The sequence below is a fragment of the Amblyomma americanum genome, chromosome 11 (assembly GCF_052857255.1).
Source record: "Amblyomma americanum isolate KBUSLIRL-KWMA chromosome 11, ASM5285725v1, whole genome shotgun sequence".
Lineage (NCBI taxonomy): Eukaryota > Metazoa > Arthropoda > Arachnida > Ixodida > Ixodidae > Amblyomma > Amblyomma americanum.
In genome coordinates, this window is record NC_135507.1 from 14,476,235 (window position 1) to 14,499,610 (window position 23,376).

The 23,376-nt window shown below is 47.4% G+C and overlaps 1 protein-coding gene across 1 annotated transcript; it reads right to left on the reverse strand.

Moving 5' to 3' along the window:
- Nucleotides 1–1,078: 1,078 nt before the first annotated feature.
- LOC144109912 (beta-scruin-like) lies at nt 1,079–14,539 on the reverse strand. The gene is made up of 12 exons (XM_077642679.1): nt 14,510–14,539; nt 12,742–12,795; nt 11,597–11,734; nt 10,560–10,598; nt 9,721–9,819; nt 8,077–8,190; nt 7,179–7,295; nt 6,719–6,896; nt 5,030–5,230; nt 2,689–2,906; nt 1,863–2,067; nt 1,079–1,175 (listed from the first exon to the last, which is right to left on the reverse strand). Exons 2-12 carry the CDS (start codon nt 12,746–12,748, stop codon nt 1,124–1,126), a joined length of 1,368 nt encoding a protein of 455 aa, XP_077498805.1. The 5' UTR covers nt 12,749–12,795; nt 14,510–14,539; the 3' UTR covers nt 1,079–1,123.
- Nucleotides 14,540–23,376: the final 8,837 nt, after the last annotated feature.

The window sequence follows — 23,376 nt, forward strand, 5'->3', positions numbered from 1 at the left end:
GCGTGTTAAGGGGAATTCTATTCGCTCAAGTTTCACTGACGCTAGTGGGGATGTTTGAGTATTTCCCTGAGCGCGCCGTCATGCCACGCTGCCCAACTTCGCCCCCCCCCCCCCCCCCCCCCAAACGTGCGCGGACGGGTCCTGTGCTGCCGCTTGACGGCCGCAGCGACACTTGCGGTTCCTTTAGTCAGCAGGCTTGGCGCGAGATGGCGCTAGAATCGATATTTTTGTTGTGGGAGCGCGTTCATGGCAGTGAGGACCAGATGAATTGTGTCCTCTATTCTCACATCCTCTCTCTCCCGTCGTCGAACACCCGTATACTCTCTCTCGCTCGCTCAACGCGTTCTGTGGTCTCTAACCGTTGGGAGGCACATCAGGGTTAAAATCTTCAGGACAGCGGCACTTGCTCGCAGGCTTACTTTCGCATTGCGCTTAAATGCACAACAGGGACGAGGAACCAAAAGACAAAGGATAGAGGCATTAGATAACACAAAGGTGTGTCAAAGTTAAACACATCATTATGCTTTACTATTCATCAGCGTCGGCGCAGTGTAGCTAGTGGGACGTGGGCATGCAACGCATTTATGAGATGGAGTCACGATCAGAGTAACGTCTTCTCCCACCGTCTACGTCACCGAGAGCAGCCACCAATGGCTAATGGTTAAAGAACATTAAATCTAAATGAATCATTACGTAACGTGAATCCTTAGTTTTTCCGCCATATTTTTGCCGCTATTTCGGTATTCGTTCAGCGGACACTAAGCCATGTCTTCCATGCTGTGTGTGCGTATATACTTGCTTGGAGTACCAATTACTCAGTGGATGAGAGTATAGAATTGGTTAAGAAAAGAGTCCTTATTTTAAAACTCCGGCGTCAAAGGGTCATAAATAATTTTTGCGGCATCCCAAAATGGCATTCCCGGTCGCCAGTGCCGTATTCAAAGGTGAAAATTTGTTTAGGCATTTTAAACTGAAAAAAAGAAACTTTTTTCATAATAATGTGGTTCGCCTGGAAGGCATCTAGAGAAACATGTTTATATACTGATGCTAATTTATCAAAACTGTATTTAACTACATAGACGAATAAGGCTAGAGCCTCCTCGTTCAGTCTGGTCAGGGGGGGTCAGAAGTTGTGCCAGCTCCACATGATGAGGTCTTCATCTTTGCGGCTCGCCCTGCGTTTTAGAGAAGGCAAAATGCTCGTTTTATCTCTGAGCTAGCATACGTTTTATGTATCACTTGTAATTATTTCACAAATTGAACAAATTTGAATGGTGATTTGTATGTGATACGAACAATTTTTGAGGCGTTTGAATGCAGTTTACACTTTGTGCCATAAGTTAAGAAGCTTTAGTTCCTTGCTCTGCGCATATAGCCGACGTATGCCTGTCCTGAGCTAACGATATTCCAAGCATTCAATGTAGACTGGTATCTGTACCTCCTCCTGCATATGTGGTATATATATATATATATATATATATATATATATATATATATATATATATATATATATATATATATATATATATATATATATATATATATATATATATATATATATATATATATATATATAGGCGTTTTCGATTCTTGAACTCACATGGCTCAGCTTTTAAACCTCAGTGGTCCATCGCGTTTAACCTATCATGAAAATATGATCGTCGTCAGAGAAAATGATCTATCCATAGAACATCTGGTGCTGCATGCCGAGGATGCCCAATGTGCCTCTTGCACATCTTAATGTTTTTCTAGAGCTGCAAGTCCTGGGGGGACTATAAATGCTTAATATCTCGAGCGCTTCAGCGGGCCACGAAACACAGCCAGTTCCTTCAGCTCTCAGAAGCACATATCTTCGTCCTCACCTGGCCTCTGCGGACTCGGCGGCCGCAGCAGAGCCATCGCCGCCCTGTTGAGGGGTGTGCTGGGGTCCAGGCAGGGCCACCACGCTGGGTCCCAGCACTGAAGCCGGCAGGTGGGCGCACAGGGACCAGCGGCCGTCGCGCAGAAGCCGCACGTCGGCCAGCACGTGTCCGTCGCTGATGCCGCCGAACACGTACAGCGACTCGCCTGACCACGACCACGGGAGAGGGACAATCATACACAAACATCATTGCATTCCCAGAGCGAGTATAGGACCTCGAGTGAGCATAAGTGCTGCAGCTCTATTTTACCGTGATAGCGTTAGAGGCCCTCTTCACCAGAAAATCTGGTGTAGGTGTTGTCGGCATCGTCGTTGTGAGCGAAAGATTATGCGCATGGCTCTGGCAGGTGGCCCCCGAGAGTGACCTATATGAGGCAGGTCGGCCACCTAAGTAGATCACGTGGTCTTGCGGCGTCATCACAACATGCCCACCGGATAGTGAGAAAACTGCCCAACGTAGCAGGTGTCAGAAATTAATGATTGGTCGCTTGGGAAGAGCAACCTGGGCCGCACAAGGACGACCGCTGTGGCCACATGCCATCCCAGGGCAGTACACGTGTGTCCGTGAGTGTCCTTCTGCCCATGTTTGTCGGGACACACATGGGCAGGACATGAACCCACAAGTGCCCGTGTGTGGCATGTCCTTTGCCAACGCATTTGTGGCGCTTCACAAATCCTAGAAGTACACTTAACCTACTATAGCCTAGCTTTACATTTTCGTACAGGCACGAGCATGCACTTACAAAGCACGCTTCATATGCTATTACCGAAGGCAACGGCGTCCACGCTGTGGCACGCCTTGGGCATCGATGGCAGCGGCTCCCAGGCGCGCTGGTCTGAAGACAGGCGCAGCACGTCGGCCACGCTGCCGTGCTGCAACTGGTCGAGGGAGAGGGAGCCGCCCAGTGCCACCAGGCTGCCCGAAGTGCACAGCAGGCCCAGGTAGGCGCGAGCTCTGGGCAGCGGGGGCATGGTGGACGTCCAACTGCGCCACACACATGAAGGCATATAGAGGCTCGAAATGCGGACAGCACTTGAGTACATATAGCGCGCACACTGAACAAATGTGCGGCGCCAGCGATTGCTGGAATTTCAGACCAACACTATCCCTTTCAGAGAAGCATAATGTTTTACTATTGAGAAAAGGCTAAAACTTGTGCGTGCATATTTAAAGCCCTGCATGTAACAAAAATAACATGAATGGCTGAAAAACTTTTGGAATTCACGCACGCGGCATGCTTCTACGTTCACGCTATTGGAGCCCTGTACTTCGACAAAAAAAATGCATTGAATCGTGATTAATGTTACAGTTATAATCTGTAGCTGTTACGGCAATGAAAACTAAGCTACAATGTCCTTTATTACAATATTGCAAGGCGTGAGAGAAGAAAAAGTTTCAGCATCAGACTGTACATCCAAGGCACATCGTAGAACTTCGCGACGTCTATCTTTATTTCTAGTGTTTGAAAAGCAATCCTTTTTCGTAAGCCCGAAGTGGCCCAACAATTATATCCTGCACGGATATAAAAGATAGGCAGCACCAATGACTTCGTGAAGACAACTCTTTACGCTTCGGGAAAAACTTGAAAATCCGCATGCGCAATAGTAGACGTCGTGCTGCAATGGGCTCAGCATGGAATGTTTCAGTCTTGTTCTGGACAAACTCAGGCGAACATGGAGGCGAACCGGAGGTAGAAAATGAAGCGAACTTTCCAAAACTTTCCATCTGAAAACTTATCAGCTTAGTGAACTCCAAACGAACTTGTGCACCAGGAGCGGAAGGCTGTGCTATCACGGTGCAGATCTGGTTGCCGGCGGCAGCGCTACAACACCGTTGTGCTACAGCAGTCAGTCACAGGAACTCTCAATTGCCAAGGTTGCTTTCGTGTGTGCCTCAGCTTGGGGCTAAACAACGAACATATTCGGGGCATCCAAAGAAAAGGCTGCCGAAAGGGGATGGTCCTGGGAGAGTGCACTCTCGCGCCCTAAAAGTGCCATGAGTGTCATGGTTGTGTTTGGCTGCAGGGCTGTGTTGCCTTTGTCGTTCACTGGTGAGTCTGTGCATCCCTGGGGAACAAAGCTTGGTTACGTGCCTGCTTCTATTCCCAGTACTCTATGTTTTAAATACGAATATGACGTTTCCGTTGTCTGATCGCTAAGGGATTTATTTATTTATTTATTTATTTATTTATTTATTTATTTATTTATTTATTTATTTATTTATTTATTTTTTCAAATACCCTAAAGGCCCTCCGGGGAGGGTATTAAATAGAGGGGACACACGAAGCACTTTGACAACACTCTGCTCGAAACAGAAAAGAGAGAAAAATACAGACATTTTGAAGTACAGTAATAAACAATAACAGCAACACTATAGCGCAAATAGAATGCGTTAAAATTCAAACATCTGGGATTAAGAATACAAAAACAAAGCAGAAAGAAAAAAAAAGGATGGAAAAGAAACATCTGGAAGAAGGTAGTGGTATTCGAGGGAGCACAAAAGAAGGATTACTAACTCTATAAAAGTAAAGTGGTGCACAGGTGCGTCACATTCTGATGTGAGTATGCAGCATTTTGTGAAATTTGTCTGGGTGAACTTCGACAGCAATATCTGATGGTACGTTATTCCAGTCACTTATGGTTCTAGGTATGAATGATTGTGCGTAAAGTGATGACTGACAGACTGGGCGATTGACTTTGAAAGGATGGTCACGGCGAGGAAGATGTGGCAAGGTGGCTGAAAGAAGGCGTCATGAAAAACGTCGTGGTGATAAAGCTTGTTAAACAGAGGTAGTCGACCGTGTTTTCGTCGTAGTGATAGTGGATCAAATCCGGCACAATTTTTTAAAGATGTAACACTGGTGTACGGGGAATAGTCCGAAAAAATGAAGCGAACAGCACGGCTTTGCAGGGATCTAATGTTACGTATGATGTAATCCTGAGGGCGTTTATCGTATTTCCTGAAATCTCAGTAGACCCATGCTTGACCTATGCTCACAAATCACTACGCGTCAGTTTCCATTCAGTAGAGTGCTGGCGATCGATTCGGATGATTCGTATACGTATGGTAAACCTACAGATAGCACAGTGGTGCTTGCCACCGCTTACGTCTTGGTCCTGGGGTCGTAACAGTGGACGGCCGCGGTGCAAGCCAGGTCGTCCTCAGAGCTTCCCACGACGCCGCCAGCAATCCATACGAGCGAGCAGAAAAGCGCCACTCCCATGGCCATCATGGGCTGAGGGAGGGACCCTTTCATCTTGGTCCACTTGTTGCGCTTCATGTCGTAGTACTCCATGCTGGACACCAGCCTGCGCAATCGGCGGCACCAAGCGTCACCAGCGGGATTATGTTACCCGTCGCGAAACTCACGATAAGCCTCATGGATCGAAATATGGCACTCCAGCAGGTCCACAGCTCGAAGGTTGGCTGACTGTCGCATCACTTATGGCACTGGGGTGAACTGCACAGCGCTGCCGATATATGGATATGGTGAAAAAAAAAATATGCGAGACGCATAGCTGATTTCTAGGCTTATAGGTGGCGCCACCACGTGCTAGCCTCCAGAAACCGCCTGCAAGTCATTTCAGGGGTCATATTTTCTTAGGATCGGTAATCTATTGTCCATTTCATTTGGCGTGACATCAGCGTGACGACATCTTCAGACGAAAGCAGCAAGTGGTCACAAAGGACAGAAGTTAGCACATAACCGCGTCGACGATAGCCTTCACCACTCGCAGCACACTCCGGTTGCTGCCAATGGGTCGCCAATGAGCTAGTGGTGCGGTCGCTTCCTAAAGTCGCGGCTACGTCACCGATCAACAGTCGTCAAAGGACTAAATGAATACTAAATGCAAAACGGAAAACTGATCCTTGCATACGGCCCTATGAATATCTATTAAGAGTTTTCATGCTGGCAATAATTAACAGCTGCGCCACAGTGTTTGCCAAAAAATATGCGCCACCTGGGCCGTGCAGATTGGCTAGTTTTGCATCACGAAAGCTTTAAAAAAAACGCGTTACGGGGTCGATCTGATATAACTCAGAAGTACTTGTATTTGGGCGTGTTGGTTCATATCTTTTCAGGTGGACACAGGGGCGCAACAAAAACACACGGACATAGAAGTAGACAGGGACGAGCGCTTGTCCCTGTCTACTTCTATGTCCGTGTGTTTTTGTTGCGCCCCTGTGTCCACCTGAAACGATCTGATATGACCACGGAAAACCTCCCATAAAGAACATTCGCCCTAAAAAAAATCTTATATACTAAGATTTCCATGCCCACGAACCCATGGCAGTGGCGCTGAACTGTCATCCTGTGTTGGTTCTTGGTCTAGTGGTATTAAATGAGAGATAACATAAATCCCCCTTCTCGACTAACTGCACGGACTGAAGGGCCGGTGTTCCTCACTGTCGATCTGCTGCCTCGATCTTGTTCTGTTTTGCTCTCTAACTACCATGTGAGAGCGGCCATGCTCCGCTACAACCAACTCATGAGTGTCGTCCCTTTCCCTTTTGTGTGAGATGTGCATGCACTACTGAAGATATCCAACGTGTATGAGTGGCAACTGAAGCTGAAAGCTTTGTATTTAGGCGGTAGCTCCAACCTATATTTGTGGAGGCGAATGTTGGGCTCACGTGCGGCAATTTCTGCTAATCAGATGAGGTGATCACCGGAAAGCACGGCACTTCGTACACCTAGACTGCTCTTCATGCGTCCTCAAGATTCTTGTCTACGACAGCACATTACAAAAATTAACCCACTAGCTCAGACTAAAGTATTAATTTCGTGGGCCTACTTGCGTCCGATGGTGAGTCCCCCCAGGGCCAGGATGCGTCCGTCGCAGTGCACCAGGCCATGATGGGCCCTTTCAGTCTTCAGGTCGGCCACGCGGCTCCATTGCATTTTAGCCACGTTGAGTCGGTAGCAGCGTCGCGTGCACAGATACGGACCATCCGCGGACTCCAGCATGCCGCCTGCGCAGCATGCACCGTGGAACTATTGTCTCAAGGACCTTGATTTGCTAAGAACTAAAGATGGTCTCCACCTCTGTTTTTTTTTACAGCGGGAACATTAAAAACCCCTTATATTTCGGGTGTTTGGCGGGCAACTCCAGGGTACATCACCAGAATAAGTTGAGCTCGGTGACCTTGGGCTGAGCTGAGGGAACACTGGACGTATCACTTAAGCGGGCATTGTACGAGGGGTTTCTGGCTTCTGCCTAATAACGCTCCTTCCGTTTCTCCCGCAGCACTCACCGACGACTATCACGTCAGAGCCGACGAGCACGGTCCGGTGGTGGTGCAGCGGTGTAGGCAGGACGCTGCACTGCTGCACCGTGTTGAAGGACGGGTCGAAGGCCAGCACGGACGCACCTGCACGACCCGACAGACATGTAAGGATGATGAACGCCTACTCACTAGCCATTCGTCCTTATGCGTTAGCATATATGGTCGCAAGCACTCGAGTGAAAGTGATCTCTAGGGCAGCTATCCAGTAAACTGCGCAGGCGATGCCGTCGGCCTTCAGTTTCGATCTGGATTTCAGCCTCACAGATGGATTCCCAAGTTTTCACACTTGAGATCGAATCGGTGCTCATGAGCGTTTGCTATCCTGTCATTGGCCACTGACTGGCTAGCATAACGGCAGTTGTGATGTACGCGTCTCATATATCTTCTAAATGGCCGTCCCTGAACGGTTTGCCAGCGAGCGCCGTCCAATCGAGAGCTGCTACTGCTAAGTACAAAAACGTGCCAGCTCCTGAACTGTGCTAGCAAGTTCTTGAATAGCGGTTATATAGAAGTGAGGACTTGAATTCTTTTTGACTTTGTCGCCACTGATGTTGAAGATACAACTGTGGCCAAATAGTGCGGATTCAAATAGTGAAAGCATCTTGCTTGTCTTGTGGCTGTCCCTGTAGCAATCGGTGTGCCCCGGGGAACATTTGCCAAGACGCATGCAGTTGCGGGCAGTTCGCGATTGCAGAATCCGTAACAGTATTATGGTGCCTTTTCCATCCTCCCTTCTGTGCTCTGTATATTATGCAAGATGCCGTCAAGTATGAACTAACCTGGTCATGAAGCGGTTCTCAGAGACATATTATTATTGGCATGATTATCAGCCCTTGCACACACACTGCTACGACGCGCTACTCACTGATGCCAGTGTCCAGGTTCAGGCCTCCCGTGACCAGGATGCTGGGCTGCTCAATGGCCGGCGCGAGCTCCGTCTGGCCCATGCGCTTGGCCATACTCGGCGGGAGGGCGAAGTCTGCTCGCCGTGCGATAGAGGGCGTTAGTTCAATGCGGGGTGCAGCATTTCATAACTGCGCCTCCCCTGCTGCCGACATGCACGAGAGAGTGGAAGTCACATCACGTGCAAAAAAGCATGCGACTTCTTTTATATAGATGAGCTCGACCGCAGTCGTAACTGTTACCGTTCTTGTCGCCATCACGACTGCCGATTTTATCGCTGCAAAGTACCGCACGTTCACTGAAGGGATATAGACTTCGCTTCGCCGATTCTCTGTCACGCTTTAAATTATAACAGGTTCATAGCAAAGGAAAGCCGCGCAGCTGCGTCACCTGCGAATCGACGCACGTAAGCGGGTTCCGGGTGCAATATAAGAAGCCACTTAATTTTGACAACTAATTGTGTCGCAGTGGGGGACGTGCCGAACTTTCAATCGCCTCTGCCCGTATCTACGTCATGATTATCAAACACTGCTACGGAGCCTGCGAAAACGGCATGTGCCAATGAGCAGCCTCATTCGGATTGTGTTCGGTGAGGGATCAAGGGCCGAGAAGATTACTGTAGCTCGAGCTACTGCTGAAGTCTTTAGAGAACAGACTACTGAGGACGTCTGGAGCGGCAATCACATCGCGATGCATCTGCAAACAACATCCGACCGCCAGCTACGGACTCACCCCGCAGCTACGGACTCACCCCGCTAAGGTTTTGAACGTCGGAAGCTAGGGGTGCATATAGACATTTAGAATAGGGGGACCCTATCAATTAGGGTCATAGCGGGGTGCCGGAGCGCATGCGCAGTACAACGCCCCTCCTGCGCATGCGCAATGGCACTCCGCTATGTTCCTAATCGATGGGGTCTCCCTATTCAAAATGTCTCCAATAAATCGTGGCAATGAAAGGCGTGTGTCCGTAACGAGGCCGCAGCGTAAAGAGGGTGGTGGCCGACAAGGACGACCAAATGCGATTGCCTGCTTTTATCACATGATCTTTTGTGTCTCGCAAATGGCATAGCTTCATCCAATCCCTTGCTATCTTCTTTGCTACACAAAGCACATTGTGAACCACAGTTCTTAATGCCCCGTCTCTTTGCGACCATAGGTTGTGCATAGATCTTCGTAGCGATTGAAGATGAATGTCGATCTTTCATCGAAAATTAAAGAAGCTACATCGGATGCTAAAAAATATGCGCTTGTCCTTGTCTTCCTTCTCTGTTCTTGTTCCTAGTCGCAGCGCTGGTGAAATTGTGAATATGTACCAACTAGCTCAAACCACCATTTTGCTAAAAAATATGCGCCGCAGCAAGATGGTTTTCATCCTCTCGGAGCTAATTTATGTCTTGCGATTGTTTTGCGAACTCTTCCTCGTCATCAGCCATTTTTGTCCATCAAGAATAGCCACATTCATCATGCCGCTCAATATTAACCTAATTTTGTACAGCTGGCATTTCAGAACAGTAAACAAAAGGAAAAAAAGGGCTAGCGTTAGTTTCTAAAAAAATCGCATTGAATTTCCTTCTAAATATCATTGCGTATAATCCACAAAACTCACTTCCGTGTTGCTGCCGCCCAAATGGATCCAGACTTTCGAAGGAGCCCGACAAATTCGTGAACATGGATTTGGCGTCGTACGTCCAATGCCGGTTGTGGGCTGCATCGAAGAATTTTTCCGGTCATAACAGCGCAGGAAGTCACCAGGGTTAATGGCATAAGATTACGAGCGAATCAAAAGTTTCCTATCACTCCACTTGCAGCAGGTACAACCGAAACTGTTTGGTTGTAGTAATTACAAACTTACAAATCAGCATCGAATAGTCAAAAAGAGGTTCAGGAGAGTGGAAGACGCGAGTAAATTTTACTTTCAGGGTAACTAGTGCTATGTTCCAGTAGCTGCTTTCAAATGCAGTTTTCGTTGTTCCTTTCGCATGCGCGAAAATTGGGTACAGTTCACTGGGTATGGTATTTTGGATGATTTAATATAGTAAAAAAAATGGTGGCTGCTATCTGTCAGTATTGTGTTTGAATACTGATCGTTGCTGCAGTGCTCACTGTATGCAAGGTCGTGCTCTGCTTCCAAGTGAGAGCCAGGGTGGACAGAGGGACAAAATTATAGGGCGATTTAGAGAGGTCAGCCTTGTAAGCTAGAGTAACCAGTAAAGCAGCGCACAGTAAAAATCGATTCCTATTTGTGAAACTTGGTTGTGACGGGGAACACCTTCTACAATTTGTATGGTATTTTCTGTGTGCTCAAAAATTTTCGCAGACGTTTTCCCGGCAAAAGTTCAAACATGATGGCGGCTGGCATGAACATCACGATAGGAATTTCAGTAATGCACCAGAGGTTAAGAAAGGTGCTGAAGATACAAGAAATGCACACAGAACGTAACTTACACTTGCGATCAAATTCATCCGGGAAGCCCCACGCTGCTTCTGCAAATAACGAACGGATCTAGTCAGTAGCGTCCATAAGCTATAGACATACTCGATCAGTCCCGCTTCTTCTTAGTGAGGATTCCAGAAAAAAGCTGTGAGCCGCAAATTGTTCTGTACGAACAAATAAATGTCCCTTAGTTCTTAGACTTAGTCCCTAAATTCATCACAGAACCATGCCTACCTTGTTTCCATGAACCGTTTTGTGAGAGCAGACTCGAATCAAAAGTCACTGCGCTTCGCTGCGACTCTCTTGACATCCAGCAATTATTTCCCAAGTGGGACGTATTGCTGAAGTCTCTCGCCTAATTTTTCGCGTCATTCGTTTATTTTGGTCTTGTTGTCTAAAAACCTAAGACTGTTGACTGGCCCGAACACCACAAGTGGGACATAACATATCGCTAGGCTCAGAGTATACATTAGGCTGCGTTACACACGAAACAGACGTGTCTTCTTGAGACGGGAAAAATGAACAAAGCCAAATTCTGGTCCATCATTTGTTTCTTTTTTTATGTACCCAACAGAGACAGGAATTATTAGTGACGCTGTGAGTGGCTTTTGATAAAATGGCGCCTCTAAGTTCTTTGCAGCCAGGAGGGAAGGATTGAGGCAAGTTTGAAATGAAGCTGACAATACTTTATTAACACTTGACCAAATTCCTTTTAGTGAACGACAATAGCTTTCCATTAAAAGGCCCCATGGGCTCATGCAATTATCCACATGAGAGAGCGTTGAAAGAACACAATCATTAAATGGACGTCCCTGTTTCCTGAAGCCGAAGCCACAGCTTTCACATTGTTCCATGCTTTGATAGGGCAAACATAAGTTTACATTTTACTCACACACGGAACATAACCAATATACTGTTCTAGACAGTACGTAAACGCTTTAAATTGCACAGTACCGATGAGTGTAAACAATCAGTTAACTCAACCACACGGAAATCAACATTTTTCCGCTGATGCACCACGGGCTAGCAGGAGTTGTCCGATGCCTACCGCTTCGCGTCTGCACCGTCTGGTAGCTGGTGGGGCTGCTGATGTTCCTTTCCGGAGCCTTGAAACGAGCTGTCCTCATTGATGGGGATCGTGCCCGAGATGGGAACTCGCCCGCGGACGAGGCGGTCTCCTGGAAGCCTGCGTCCAATGCGACGCGGTGCATGTGTCGTCATAACTTTGCAATGCCTCCCTGTGCGTCCTGTAAATCTTCAAGTTAGTAAACAAAACGTTTTGTTCATAAACAAATGTTTGTAAATAAAAAGCGAGTGTTGCTGCGGAATTGTGCTTGCGATTGTGCACATTCTGATTCGCGCAGGCATGGATTCTGGTAGTTCCGCTACCAACATCATCTACGCCGTATCTTCACGACGTGATTGAAGTAGGATTCAGGCTTTCAATGCGGACACAGTGATAAAAGGGGGCGTATTGGTCCCATCGGTCAAGCGCATGGAGTAATACTGCTAAGAGTCGCTCGCCGTCGGTGGTCTTGTTTGAAGCCATCTCCTACTCTGCCTCTTTCCACCTTCTTTCACTACCTGCATCCATTTCTTCATGACGCGGTTAAGGTGTCCGCCGTGAAGGGAGACGGTCCTTGCGACTTTCCTTTTCTCATAAATAATTCTAATTGTTATTATTTCTTCTTCTTTGTGTACGTGCAATGTACTCAGCGCAAAATAGTTGGAGACAGCTTGTGGACCACGAATGAAAATTGGTTGTGTAGGCGTCGCAAAAGACGCGCGCCTTGCTTTTCGTGGTCATTTATTAACACATTATAAAAGGTGCAATGCAAAAATTAAATAAAGGCTCTGACACTCGCATTTCATTGTTCGGTTTCTACTCAATAGATTGAATTCGACTCAGGGATTTTTATTTTCTACATATGCGAAAATTCTGAAATGGGTACCCAGGTCTAAGCTACTAAAACGGAGTTTGACTATGCGCAGGCGACCGATCTGCGTCAGCACCTTCGACGTCCACTCAACAAGACAGCCTTAAAAAAATACCGCTGCGGTGTAGAGAACGCGCTTGAAAGAACGTGGAGAAAGATTTTTAAGGAATATTGCGTGGTGAGCTTTCATTTCTTCGTACCTACAGCCTTCGGGACCGATGCAAGTTTTCCAAAATACAAAAATGCGGCAACTTACTCTTCATGTCGAATTCCTTGTCGAAGTTGCATGGGAATGGCGCTGTTACGTTCCCTGCAAGAAAAAAAAAACATTCAGCATTATAAACTGGCGGCGCTAATTTGGCAACTTCAGTGCTGTCCTGGCGTTCAAAGGCACTTCGGATAGCGACGAAACTGCACTTTTCACGGTCGACACAAACACCTGCAGTATGTAGGCTTTTGGTGTGTTAAGACACCGTGCATAGGAGCAAAAAGAGGTTGCATATTTTCACACATACGAGCCCTTGACAATGCATAGTGTGCGCCTACGCTTGTCTCCCTCCATCGACCCCTATAATCTCTTTCCAGAGTGAGAACTACTTCGCCGTGTATTTCTCCGTAATTTCCTTTTCTTCTCTCATTGTTTAATTCAAGGGGAACTAAAGAAACTGACAGGACGGTTACGACTGTGTAACGCGATGTTCAGCGATAGATGTTTAGGCGGTTAGTTTTGGGGATATATTCCAGGCGCACTGGTGTAGGGGTCAAGTGATGCACCCCTGCACCCAAGCAGCACAAGTAATTGGCCCAACATTGGAACCGTATAGGTAAAGGTCGACCCTACAAAGGACCAGGATGGGACCATCCTGTTGCAATATTGGGCCGATGACCTGTGCTGCTTGGGCTCTGGCAGGCGGCTGTTCCGAACAGAGCCACCCGTAGGCTTATGCGACCCAGGTTGGCCGTGACAGAAGGTCATGGGACATTGAGGTCACGTGACAGTAACGCACCCACCGGTTACGGCGACGACGGTGACGAGAAAGCCAGGGACGGGAGCCTAAATGTCATTCATCGAAGCCTTTTCCATTGCTTCTATTTTTAATTTTATGGCCACATATGCAGGAAACCGGTGAACACGAGGACCAAAAACGCCCCCCCCCCCCCCCTCCCACCTCCTCCTTCTTATAGCCCGCCAAATAAATCGTGCCTGACTTCTCGGTGGACTAACCAAGCCTGACCCCTTCATCATGTCGCATGCTATTCACACGACATATCCCACTGCGAAAGGATGGAAACTGAAACGACTTCGCAGGTTTTCTTTTTTTTCGTCTGTGAAAGGTGCATTGAAGTCCAGCGAACAGGAAGGGGCATCCGAGGGAAGTCGTTCGTGGAAGGCGAATGCGTACATATCTAATGACGAAGGCCGAAGGAGGCAGCGCTGCCTCGCGAAAATGTTCCAACATAGCGTATGCCCGGCGTCTCACTGCCTCACAATACCGTATCCTATAGTTGCAACAAAAGCGAGAGAAAGCCAGAGGACTGGCACAGGTAAACTCAGCTGAGTGAAAATTTTGTATAAACATGTGTACAGATTTGAATGGGTCAGCAAATAGGATTATGGCACAGTTGATTCGGCTTTATAGATAATGTCCTGAAGCGATTCAGGCACTGAGGAACGTCGTAGTGGAGGGCTGTGAATAACGTCTACCACCTGAGGTTCATTAACGTTCACTGACAGCGCAAAGTACAATAAAGTCGCGAGTTCTATCCCACCGGCGCCGGTCGGATTTTGGTGGAGGCAAGATGATAAGAGGCCCGTGTCCCGTGCGGTGTCATTGCGCGTTAAGAACCCCAGGCGGTCGAAAATGTCCGTAGCCCTCCACTACGGCGCCCTTCACAACCTGAGTCGCTTTGGGGCGTTAATCCTATAAGGCGAAGCCTAGTGGCCATAATCCTATTTGCTGACCCATTCAAACCTACATACACGTTTCAGTAAGCAAGGACTCTGAAAGCTTCAGAGCGCGGACCTTTTTCCGAGAAGCAGTACTCGAAGTTGCGGTTCGCCCTGGGCAATCGACGCAGTGCTCGCCACCTCCCTCTGCGCTTCTCTCGGGATCTGCACCGTGAACACGGACGTTGTCGATGCGCCGACTTGGGATTCTGTCTGCTGTTTGGATTGCTGCTGCAGGTGCCCGTCTTGATGCGGCTGCTGCGGCGGGTTCTGAGACTGCGGCGCCACGGGCGCAGAGTTGGTCGGTGCCTGGCTTGTAGCCTGGTTCCAGTCAACGGCGAATGTGCCAGAGCTTTGTCTTGTGAGCGCTGCGGCTGCCTTCTCTGGGTTCCTCACTGCATGAGGAAAAAAATTAAGTTAAGGAAGTTAATTGATTGATAGGAAGGATACTCATAATATTACCACATCAGCAGCAATGTACTAGATGCATAAGCCAGCCAGCGCAAGCGCTTGAAAGCGTGGCTGGGCTGTACATTGGGGGACACGGATGTTACTACAGCTCCCCCTGCCCCCCACCCTCCCGTCGAGAAAAAACTTTGGACAACGTGAATACCGCAGATTTAAGACATTAGTACTTCTTTGCTGAAGAAGCAACTGGGACAAGATACTGACGAGCAACTGGCGACAAGATAAAGAAAATCCACGGGGACACCTAATTCCATTTTGTGTTGGCAGTGAGGTAGCATTAGCAGTAACTGATGATGCCTTCGCCGTTAGTGACTTCACTTCCGGTCCGGCGACGTCACTTCCTTCTAGAGAATGGGAATGCCTCGGTATAGTGCCTTCACTTCTATCCAACCAGTTCAAAATGCTGCGGTCTGGTGACGTCAATTTTCCCTCCAGCCAATGGGCGAATTTTATGACCGAAGAAGCATTTTATCCCCATAGGGCTTCTAATGTTGTGACCTTTAAATAACGCCTTTTCATCGACAGCTGTTTCACCCAACAGTTCTGCAATTTTGGGGAGCACAACAAGGTGCGATGAGCTAGCTATGTGCGTGCTTTTTTGCCGTCTCTTTCTACTGCTGGGCTCACCTTTGTCTTCTTTCTTCGGCGGTGGCGACAACTTGAGCAGGCTGGCCTGTGAACGCAGTGGATCCTCCGCCTTATCCCCGTGCTTGTCCTTGACGCTGCGCTCTGCATCCACGCACACACACAAAAAAGCCGTAGCTTAATTTAGCTTCACATATTATTGTCTACGTGGTGCTGTTTCTACTCGGCAGTGCGCAGCTTATGACCAGCATTTAAAACTGGTTGGAAACAGGAGTAACCTACTTTGACTAGCACCCTGGACGTAACAGCATATTGTGCGCTGGAAGGTTCTCTAGGAAGCAACGAACTGACCAAAGTACGCACACCGAGAAAAGTGAGATTCGTTTGGAGCAAAAGGCAAGAACCTACCGTCCTTGATGACGACCTTCATTATGGGCGTGAAGGGCTCCCTGACAGGACTGGGCATCGTCTTTGTCGAAGAGTCAGAGCTCATGCTCTCTGGACAAGGAAACATAATACAATGCGTTGTCTTGACAGTCACACATGAGGAACAATGTAGTTCATCCAGCCCGGTAATGTTCATTCGGGAAATTTTCTCTTCTTCAGAAAATCTGAGCGGTTGAATCTCGCGAAAATAAAGTTTTACGGAATTTCAGGCAACCTTAAGAGTGGGAATTGTCGTACGCATGTCCAACATTCTCGGACAAAAATTTTGAATATTAAAAAATTGTAATATAATGTTATGGAAATATTGAAGGTAATGGCCCGTTCTTCTGATATGTAGAGAAATCTTTTTTTTTAATGTTTCCATCGGTCGCATCAGAAAGTTAAGGATGCCATAGAAAAACCAATGGACAACGCTTTTGATGATAGCAAAAACGTTAATAAAGAATGCTAAACTGCCATTGGGTGATCTGCGGATATATATATTGTTAAATTGAAATCTTACGTTATATGAAAAAAATTGCGTTCATAAATGGTTTCCCGTTCGGAAATGCTTTTGTCCAGAATTACTGGATATGTTTTTAAATTTACGTATTTACAAGTTGCTGCGAAGAAAAAGGGCCTGACACAGGAAATTTTGGTTCCAATTAAAAGAATTTCCGGCTACAATGATGGAATCAGCGACTCAGCCGCCCTTACAAAGTTCTGAACTGCTCCTGAATCCGTTCGTCCGAGGAGTGAAAGCCCTCCAGTTAAGACAGATAAGGACACGTCAGCTACATGTTTCTGGATTGTTTTTTCGTGCTCAAGAGGCTTATTGCGCATAATAAGGCTATGAGATCCCGCCTGCAGACCAGTCGCGTCTGGCACTAAATCCTACCTTTTGTGTCTTCAATTTACGTTGCAGTGCGGGTCCATTACACGACATGTCACTCTAGTATTGCTCATTGAATATTATCCGAAATTCTCTTTGCTATTAGGAACTCAGGAGTCAAAACATGTGAGTTCCTCTCGCTGTCTACTAAAGAACTTTTTCTATCCTATATGTGCTATCACTGCTTCTTTTATTTTGGTCGACCTCCTTTCCCATATTCATATTCTGCAGTGTGTTTTAATTTCTTATACATCTATATCATTTGTTTTCGCTTGCAAGATGTGATATGCATGGTTGGTATGATTGGAATCGCTTTTCTTGCGCCTAAAAGGAAATGCTCAGCTTTCAGGGGCTACCATGGTGCGTATCATTTTTGAAGCAGTGAAGAGTTTCCTTAAACCTTCGAGCGCTGACATCTCTTGCGTGTCCTTATTCCATGCGAGCAACGCATTCTCAGCGAGATCCGCTTACCGGTCGACTTGGCTAGTTGCGAATCCTTCGAGCCATGGGGATCACGGGCACCCTTCAGGGGGCTCACTTCAGCCGACGTCGGCTGCGCATGAACCGTCGCGGCTGTCGTCTCCTTCTCCACAGCATCTGAAAGTGCGCGAAAAGCAAGCGGTGGCCAATTAACTACCGGGCATGCAGATTCAGCGGTGAAAAACACGCTTACGCAACTCGGAGCAGAAGGGTGGACACAGCCTGATGCTGATCCTTCTTATGTAAACTATGTATTAGATGTTGTATTATGCACTATCTGGCTTTGCTTTTGCATCTTTTGTGCACATTCAGGCAATTTAGACGTATAGCGAGTATGGATAATACTGTTGCTCTTCAGTCTAATAATTAGCTGAAAAACAATCATACTATCAGCATAAATAATTGATCGTAGCACGTAGCACAGACCATGGGAAATTGGGAAGAACAGATGGATTGACGGCTGACAGATTTTGTGTGTACATTCGCGGGAGCACCGAAAGTTGATATATGTGTTTGGACCAACGCTAACAGGCTGAACTTTTCATCGGATCGGACGAGGATAGAGCTGCATATGACGACGTCGAGGGTTGGCAGACCAGAAGAGGTACCGCATGCGTACAGCTCAAGTTTTCTACGTGTAGATGCCTTACCAGCTGATATGCCAGAGCGTTCTCCCCGGCAGCGCCTGGCGGCCAGCTCTCGGCGCGCCATCTTTGACCTCCAGGCTGTTTGCAGCACGGTGGCCGCTCGGTGGCGCCTTTGGGCAACGCTGCCTTCGGGTGGAGCGGGAATAGGCTGCGGCATGCACAAGAATGTACGACGAGTAGTTTGACAACGTTGTGCAGTCTCTCAAATTATATCGCCAATTAATTTCGTTTTACGGAGCTAAAATTGCGCAGAACTAAACACTCAAGATATGTTCCGTTTATTTAAAAAAAGTTGTGTTCTAGATGATTGATAGCATTTACCTTCAGACCTCTTGTACCATCGGGGACAAATTTCAACAAGACACGCAACCGGCAACCTATGCGTGTAGCTTTGTTATAAGCCGGTGGTTCCAAGTCACACTTGCGGATGTGAACGTTGCTCTTCTGTTCTCTAAAGTGTGCTAGTGAAATGGGCGGAATATTGGCACACTTTGCGCCTATGCGCCGAGATAGGCAGTTGCGCGTCCTGGAGACTTTACCCACAGTACAACTGTCCCAAGTAGTAGAATTAGATGTCACCCCCGAAATATTGCACAAGTTAAGGTAGTGTAATTGTTTATAATTCCAGCCAGAACCCGGTTTTTCGCCGTTTGTTTTTATTCGCCTCAGAAGTCAAATAGAGGGTGTTATCGTGCTACACACAAAAAAAAAGTTCATTTAGTTGAGGCAGCAGAGAACTTACGCAGCTTATGGAAGTATCGTTTCAGGAATCTTCCGCAATCTTCGTTTACTTTAGTACGTGAAGCTTTGTGCGCGTTAACATGTACTATAACAAAGCAACGAAGCCCATTCTTGCGTTTTGCCACACGATTTCTCTATGACGCTGTATGTTTACGGAACATAGTTTTTTTTAAGCGAAAGCTCCACTACGCAAGATAAAGCCGATTTCGCCGTGCGTTGCCGGTTGACCTTCAAGTGAGCCAGAGGTCAAGTGTGGCTATAGGCCTTGCCATATGTGGCTCACCATAATGTCGCACCACTTGACCTTTGACTTTTCGATTCGTCGATAGAGGGCGGTAGAATAGGCCGCAGCGTTCATTGGGTGCCCAATCTCTCTATCGCCAAGCAGTGCAATAAAACGGGGTAACCAGTCTTATCCGCCCAGTTCAGTCTGTATACGCACCCGCGGGCTGGGAAACACTATTTCCTTTCTTTTTCTTCTGCCTACACTAATATATGTATACGCACCCACAAAGGAGTTGGCTGCCGAGGATCCTGCTTGGGACAGAGAAAGGTCCGTGGCTGACTGGCGAACCTGGACAGCAGGTGCTCCCTGCCTTCCTCCTGCAAGGAGACTACCCTGCACGTCGCAGGGCACCATGGAGAAGTTAGTGATATTGTAGGTAGATGTTGGCTTTACCAGCCTGAAATACATGCCTTGATAATGAGTTTCGTGCAAGATACCAAGGCGACAGGCTTGATTCTGAACTCTTCTTCTGTCCTCCACTCGTCGCACATCAAAAGACTGCCTTCATGTGCAAACATGCTTCATGTCATATCTGCATGCATACACAAGGTGGTGCATATCTATTATTCTTGTGTGACGCTAGATATTGGGCGCAAAGCACTAGTTAGTTGTCAATCGGTTTACAAAGTCTAGCCTTGAAGAGATAGTCTGCTTTAAAGACCTCACTTTAATTCGCGTTATTTTTAATGCACCGCTTTAGAACTGAGTATAGTGGAGAGTCCAACAATAATAATCAACGTTTCCAACCACATTAAAATTACCGCACTCATTCTTCCTTTATTTTGTTTTCTCGAAGGTCCATTTTAAGAGGTATTACTTAAACAAGCTTGAGGTACTGAAGAGTGCTATCGCATGTAACTTTCGAAGCTACCGCCCATCTTGAATAGGATTAAGGACAAAACCTAGCGGACTGTTAGGGCTACATGAGGCAACGGTGTGAGTACGGAGCGGGGCAAGACAAAGCAGAGTAATAAAAATTGGTTAAAAGGCTTGGAGGAGATTGGAGGCTTGCATTACGCACACATGCACACATAAATGTCCTAATCCTCCCAGTGGGCTATGGAGGTAGAAAAACTCAGCAGCCATACTTCAGGTAACCCTACTTGTAACATGTGGCTGGAGGGTCTTCGTCTGAATGAAGATGTTTCCAACAATTTATTCGTAGTGCACGCTGCAGTATGCCTGGAAATCTAATTCTGTCGCTCACAAATGGGGACAACACAAAACATACTGGAAATTAGCGTGCTGCTAAAGGATTATCAGGGAGCCTTCATCAGGTATGCGCTCCTGCACGCCGAGCATACCTCTCATACCGACCTCATTCACATCAGCTGAGCAACTACAGCTAAAAACCTCGGCGTCAAGGAAACAACCCACTGAAGTGTCCCAGGTTATGAACTCCGCAAACTGTCGCTTGACATGCTGGAGCCGAATGATCTGCCCCAAGCTGCACAAAAGATGTACCGTGCCGCCTGTGTGGGTGAAACTGCATAGCTTGTGCGTACACAGATTCGGTAAGCTAGCAAGGGAAGGCAGTTGGATGATGAAGTGTTACTACGCAGTATTAGGTGCAGTTAAAGAACCTCGCACTCATGCAGTTTACCAGCCGATATAGGAGAGAATTCTTCAGCCCCAGCATCCACGGGGTTCCTAATCAAAACCCGAGAATGAATTGCGGAAACTTCCTGGAGGTGCACAGACGGAAGCGCCACTTCAGGGCAGGACAGTCAGTTATCGGCGGCATCTCGCAACTCCCCCCTTAATAATATTGTTCCGAGCAGCGTCGAGTATAGTTCGTCTGACTGCAGTAGGTGGCGCGACAGTCTGCTAACGTCTGAGTCTTGCATTAAAAAGACTGCCGGATTTCGATGTATGGGCCCTACGGGGAATTGATAGGAACCGGTAGGATCGGACAGGAATGAGGGACCCGTACCCGAATGCGGCGAGCACCATGAAGGCGACGGAGGGGAACCGAGTGATGTTGCTCAGCAGCGGTGGGTGGAAGCAGTGCACGATCTCCTCGCGGCTCATGAGCGAGAAACGCACGCATTTGAGCAGCTGCACCAGGTACTGCTGCCGCTTGACATAGTCGTGGTTGAGCCAGCGCAGCGCAGCCAGGAACACGGACACCTCCCTGCGTCAGAGGTGTAGATAGGGGGAGGTGCTCACTGGAATGTAGGATGCCAGCACGTTCACGACAGTTAATACTTTCAAGGGCGGATTCAAGAGGAACTCGGAGATGGGGCAGTCTAATTGGCAAAGTGCATATCTTGAACGTTTATTGTGCGAAAAAAAAACGAGATCTCATTGTTTTCTCAGAGAACATTCTTCTTTAGGTGAAGCCTCATAAGAATGTCTTGCGGGAAACGTGAAACACTAATTGCTAGTGAGCGCTTGTCTCTGCTGTGTTTTTTTGTGCGTGTACCCCTTGTTGCGACCAGTTTTACTTCATGCATGGAAACGCCTCCTAACTGTTGATATAATTTATTTATCCTCCTTCTGGGAACTACTGTATGAAAAGGCCCGTTCGCAGGCCTTTTGAGAAAGTATTATATCATTTTCATATATTTTCGCCAAGTAATTACTTGATGCCTGGAGCCTCCTGCATAAACTTCGCTTAGAACTCCAACGGCCTGTCAGTGACTTGTCCGGCTAAGCTTTCTTATGCAACCTATGTAAAGCGTTGCGGTAATACAATTGTTAAAAGACATTGACTGAACGATTGACTTCTTTTATGCGGGAAAGGTTCATGGTATGGAAGGATACCAATTCCTTCACCTCTCATTGCTTTCCTGAGGGGGAGAGTGTGCTCACCCTGACGTGCCCAGGCGTGAGCAGCTGAACAGGGGCACCACCTCGGCGACTGACAGCCGCAGGAAGCGCTCGTCGGCCACCACTTCGTCAAAGCGTGACGCCACCAGCCGCAGCGCCGCCTGCCGGTCGCGAGCGTTGTTGCCCTTGTTGGCGGTGCGGTACCAGACGAGGAGACGCTCCATCTTGGATCCGATAAGAGTTATCTGCGGACAGCAAGAATGCAATGATTAGAGAGGGAGCGAGAACTCGCTTGTTCAGCCTTCGAAATATCCATGCCGTGGACTTCCGAGGGAAGCTCGTGCCCTAGATTGGCCGGCGCTAGACAGGTCCTGTGTTAGCAGGACTGCTGTGTTGAGGTCGAAGTCTAGCAAAGGGGGGAAGGGGGCGCAGTTGGAGCAGGAAGGACAGGAACGGGACCGATAGGAGTAAAGTCTAGCGTTAGTAATAAATGTATATCGATCTCTGAGAATGAGAGGATGCATCGGGGGACCATGGCTTGCTATTAACACGGTGGACATACACACCGTCGATGAGTGGTTGATTTCAGGAGAAACGGTAAACGAACAATGCGTATACAATAAAAGGTGTCAGAACAAAAGGTGCGTTTTCAGTCATACGAGAGTAAAGGTTGATTGCATGGTTATGAAGTTCTGCGGTCAATTTTTCCTCGAACTGCACAACGCACACTGCCCTTGAAGTATGTTAGCTTCATACCCGCTTTATCTCCTTGATGGCTCGATGGACCCCCAGGAACATGGCTCCTTCGTAGATGTCCAACGCCATATACGGATCGGCGTCCAGGAAGCCAGTTTCCATGAAGAGCACCAGAGCCTCGAACACTTCGGGCTTGACATCTTGCAGCTCCAACTGCGGGGATAGCAGGGCGAAAGCTATTGAGAGCGCACCCTGAGGCTTCTAGGGCAGTGTTGATTCTACTAGATTTCACAAATGCAAGTCCCCATCAATGGTTGATTCCGTTCATGACGGAACACCCAGGATTGCCAACTGCGCGGAATGATTTTTTCCAATGACAACTGTATGAGAAGGGTCTCTTTGTGTGATCTGTCGGGTTCATTTTCGGCGTTGTGAGCGTCGTGGTATGCCGTCACTGAAAACTCTTGCGTTCGCCTGGTGTCGCATGAGAATGTTCTCTAAGCGGGAACATACAGGCGTTCTCGAAAATATGACTTCTGCACTCATGCGCTCCTTCTTTGCTTGAGTGAGTTCTTTCGTTACGATGGAGGAGAGAAAAGACGTTGACGGTGCGGTGCAGATTTCACCATCGCTTCTGCGCCACCGAATGGTAGTGACAAGTCTGGTAGTTTTTATGTTAAGCTTTTCATCGTGAATGATTTTCAGACTTTCTTCCGCTTGCTTACAGAGAAATTTGTTCTTAATACATCACATACAGTCTTAGTCAAACCTTTTCATATTATATGGTTTGCTTTTAGCCTTTAGTGGCGCACTAAAAGTCTAAAAATATAATTTCGTCTTTCAATAAATTCCTGTTTTGGGATGGATTTAGCGCTGTACTATTCAGTTACGGAAACGATGCGGTACTAAAAATCTTGATCAAAGGTTTACACTATCACCTAGGATTCCTT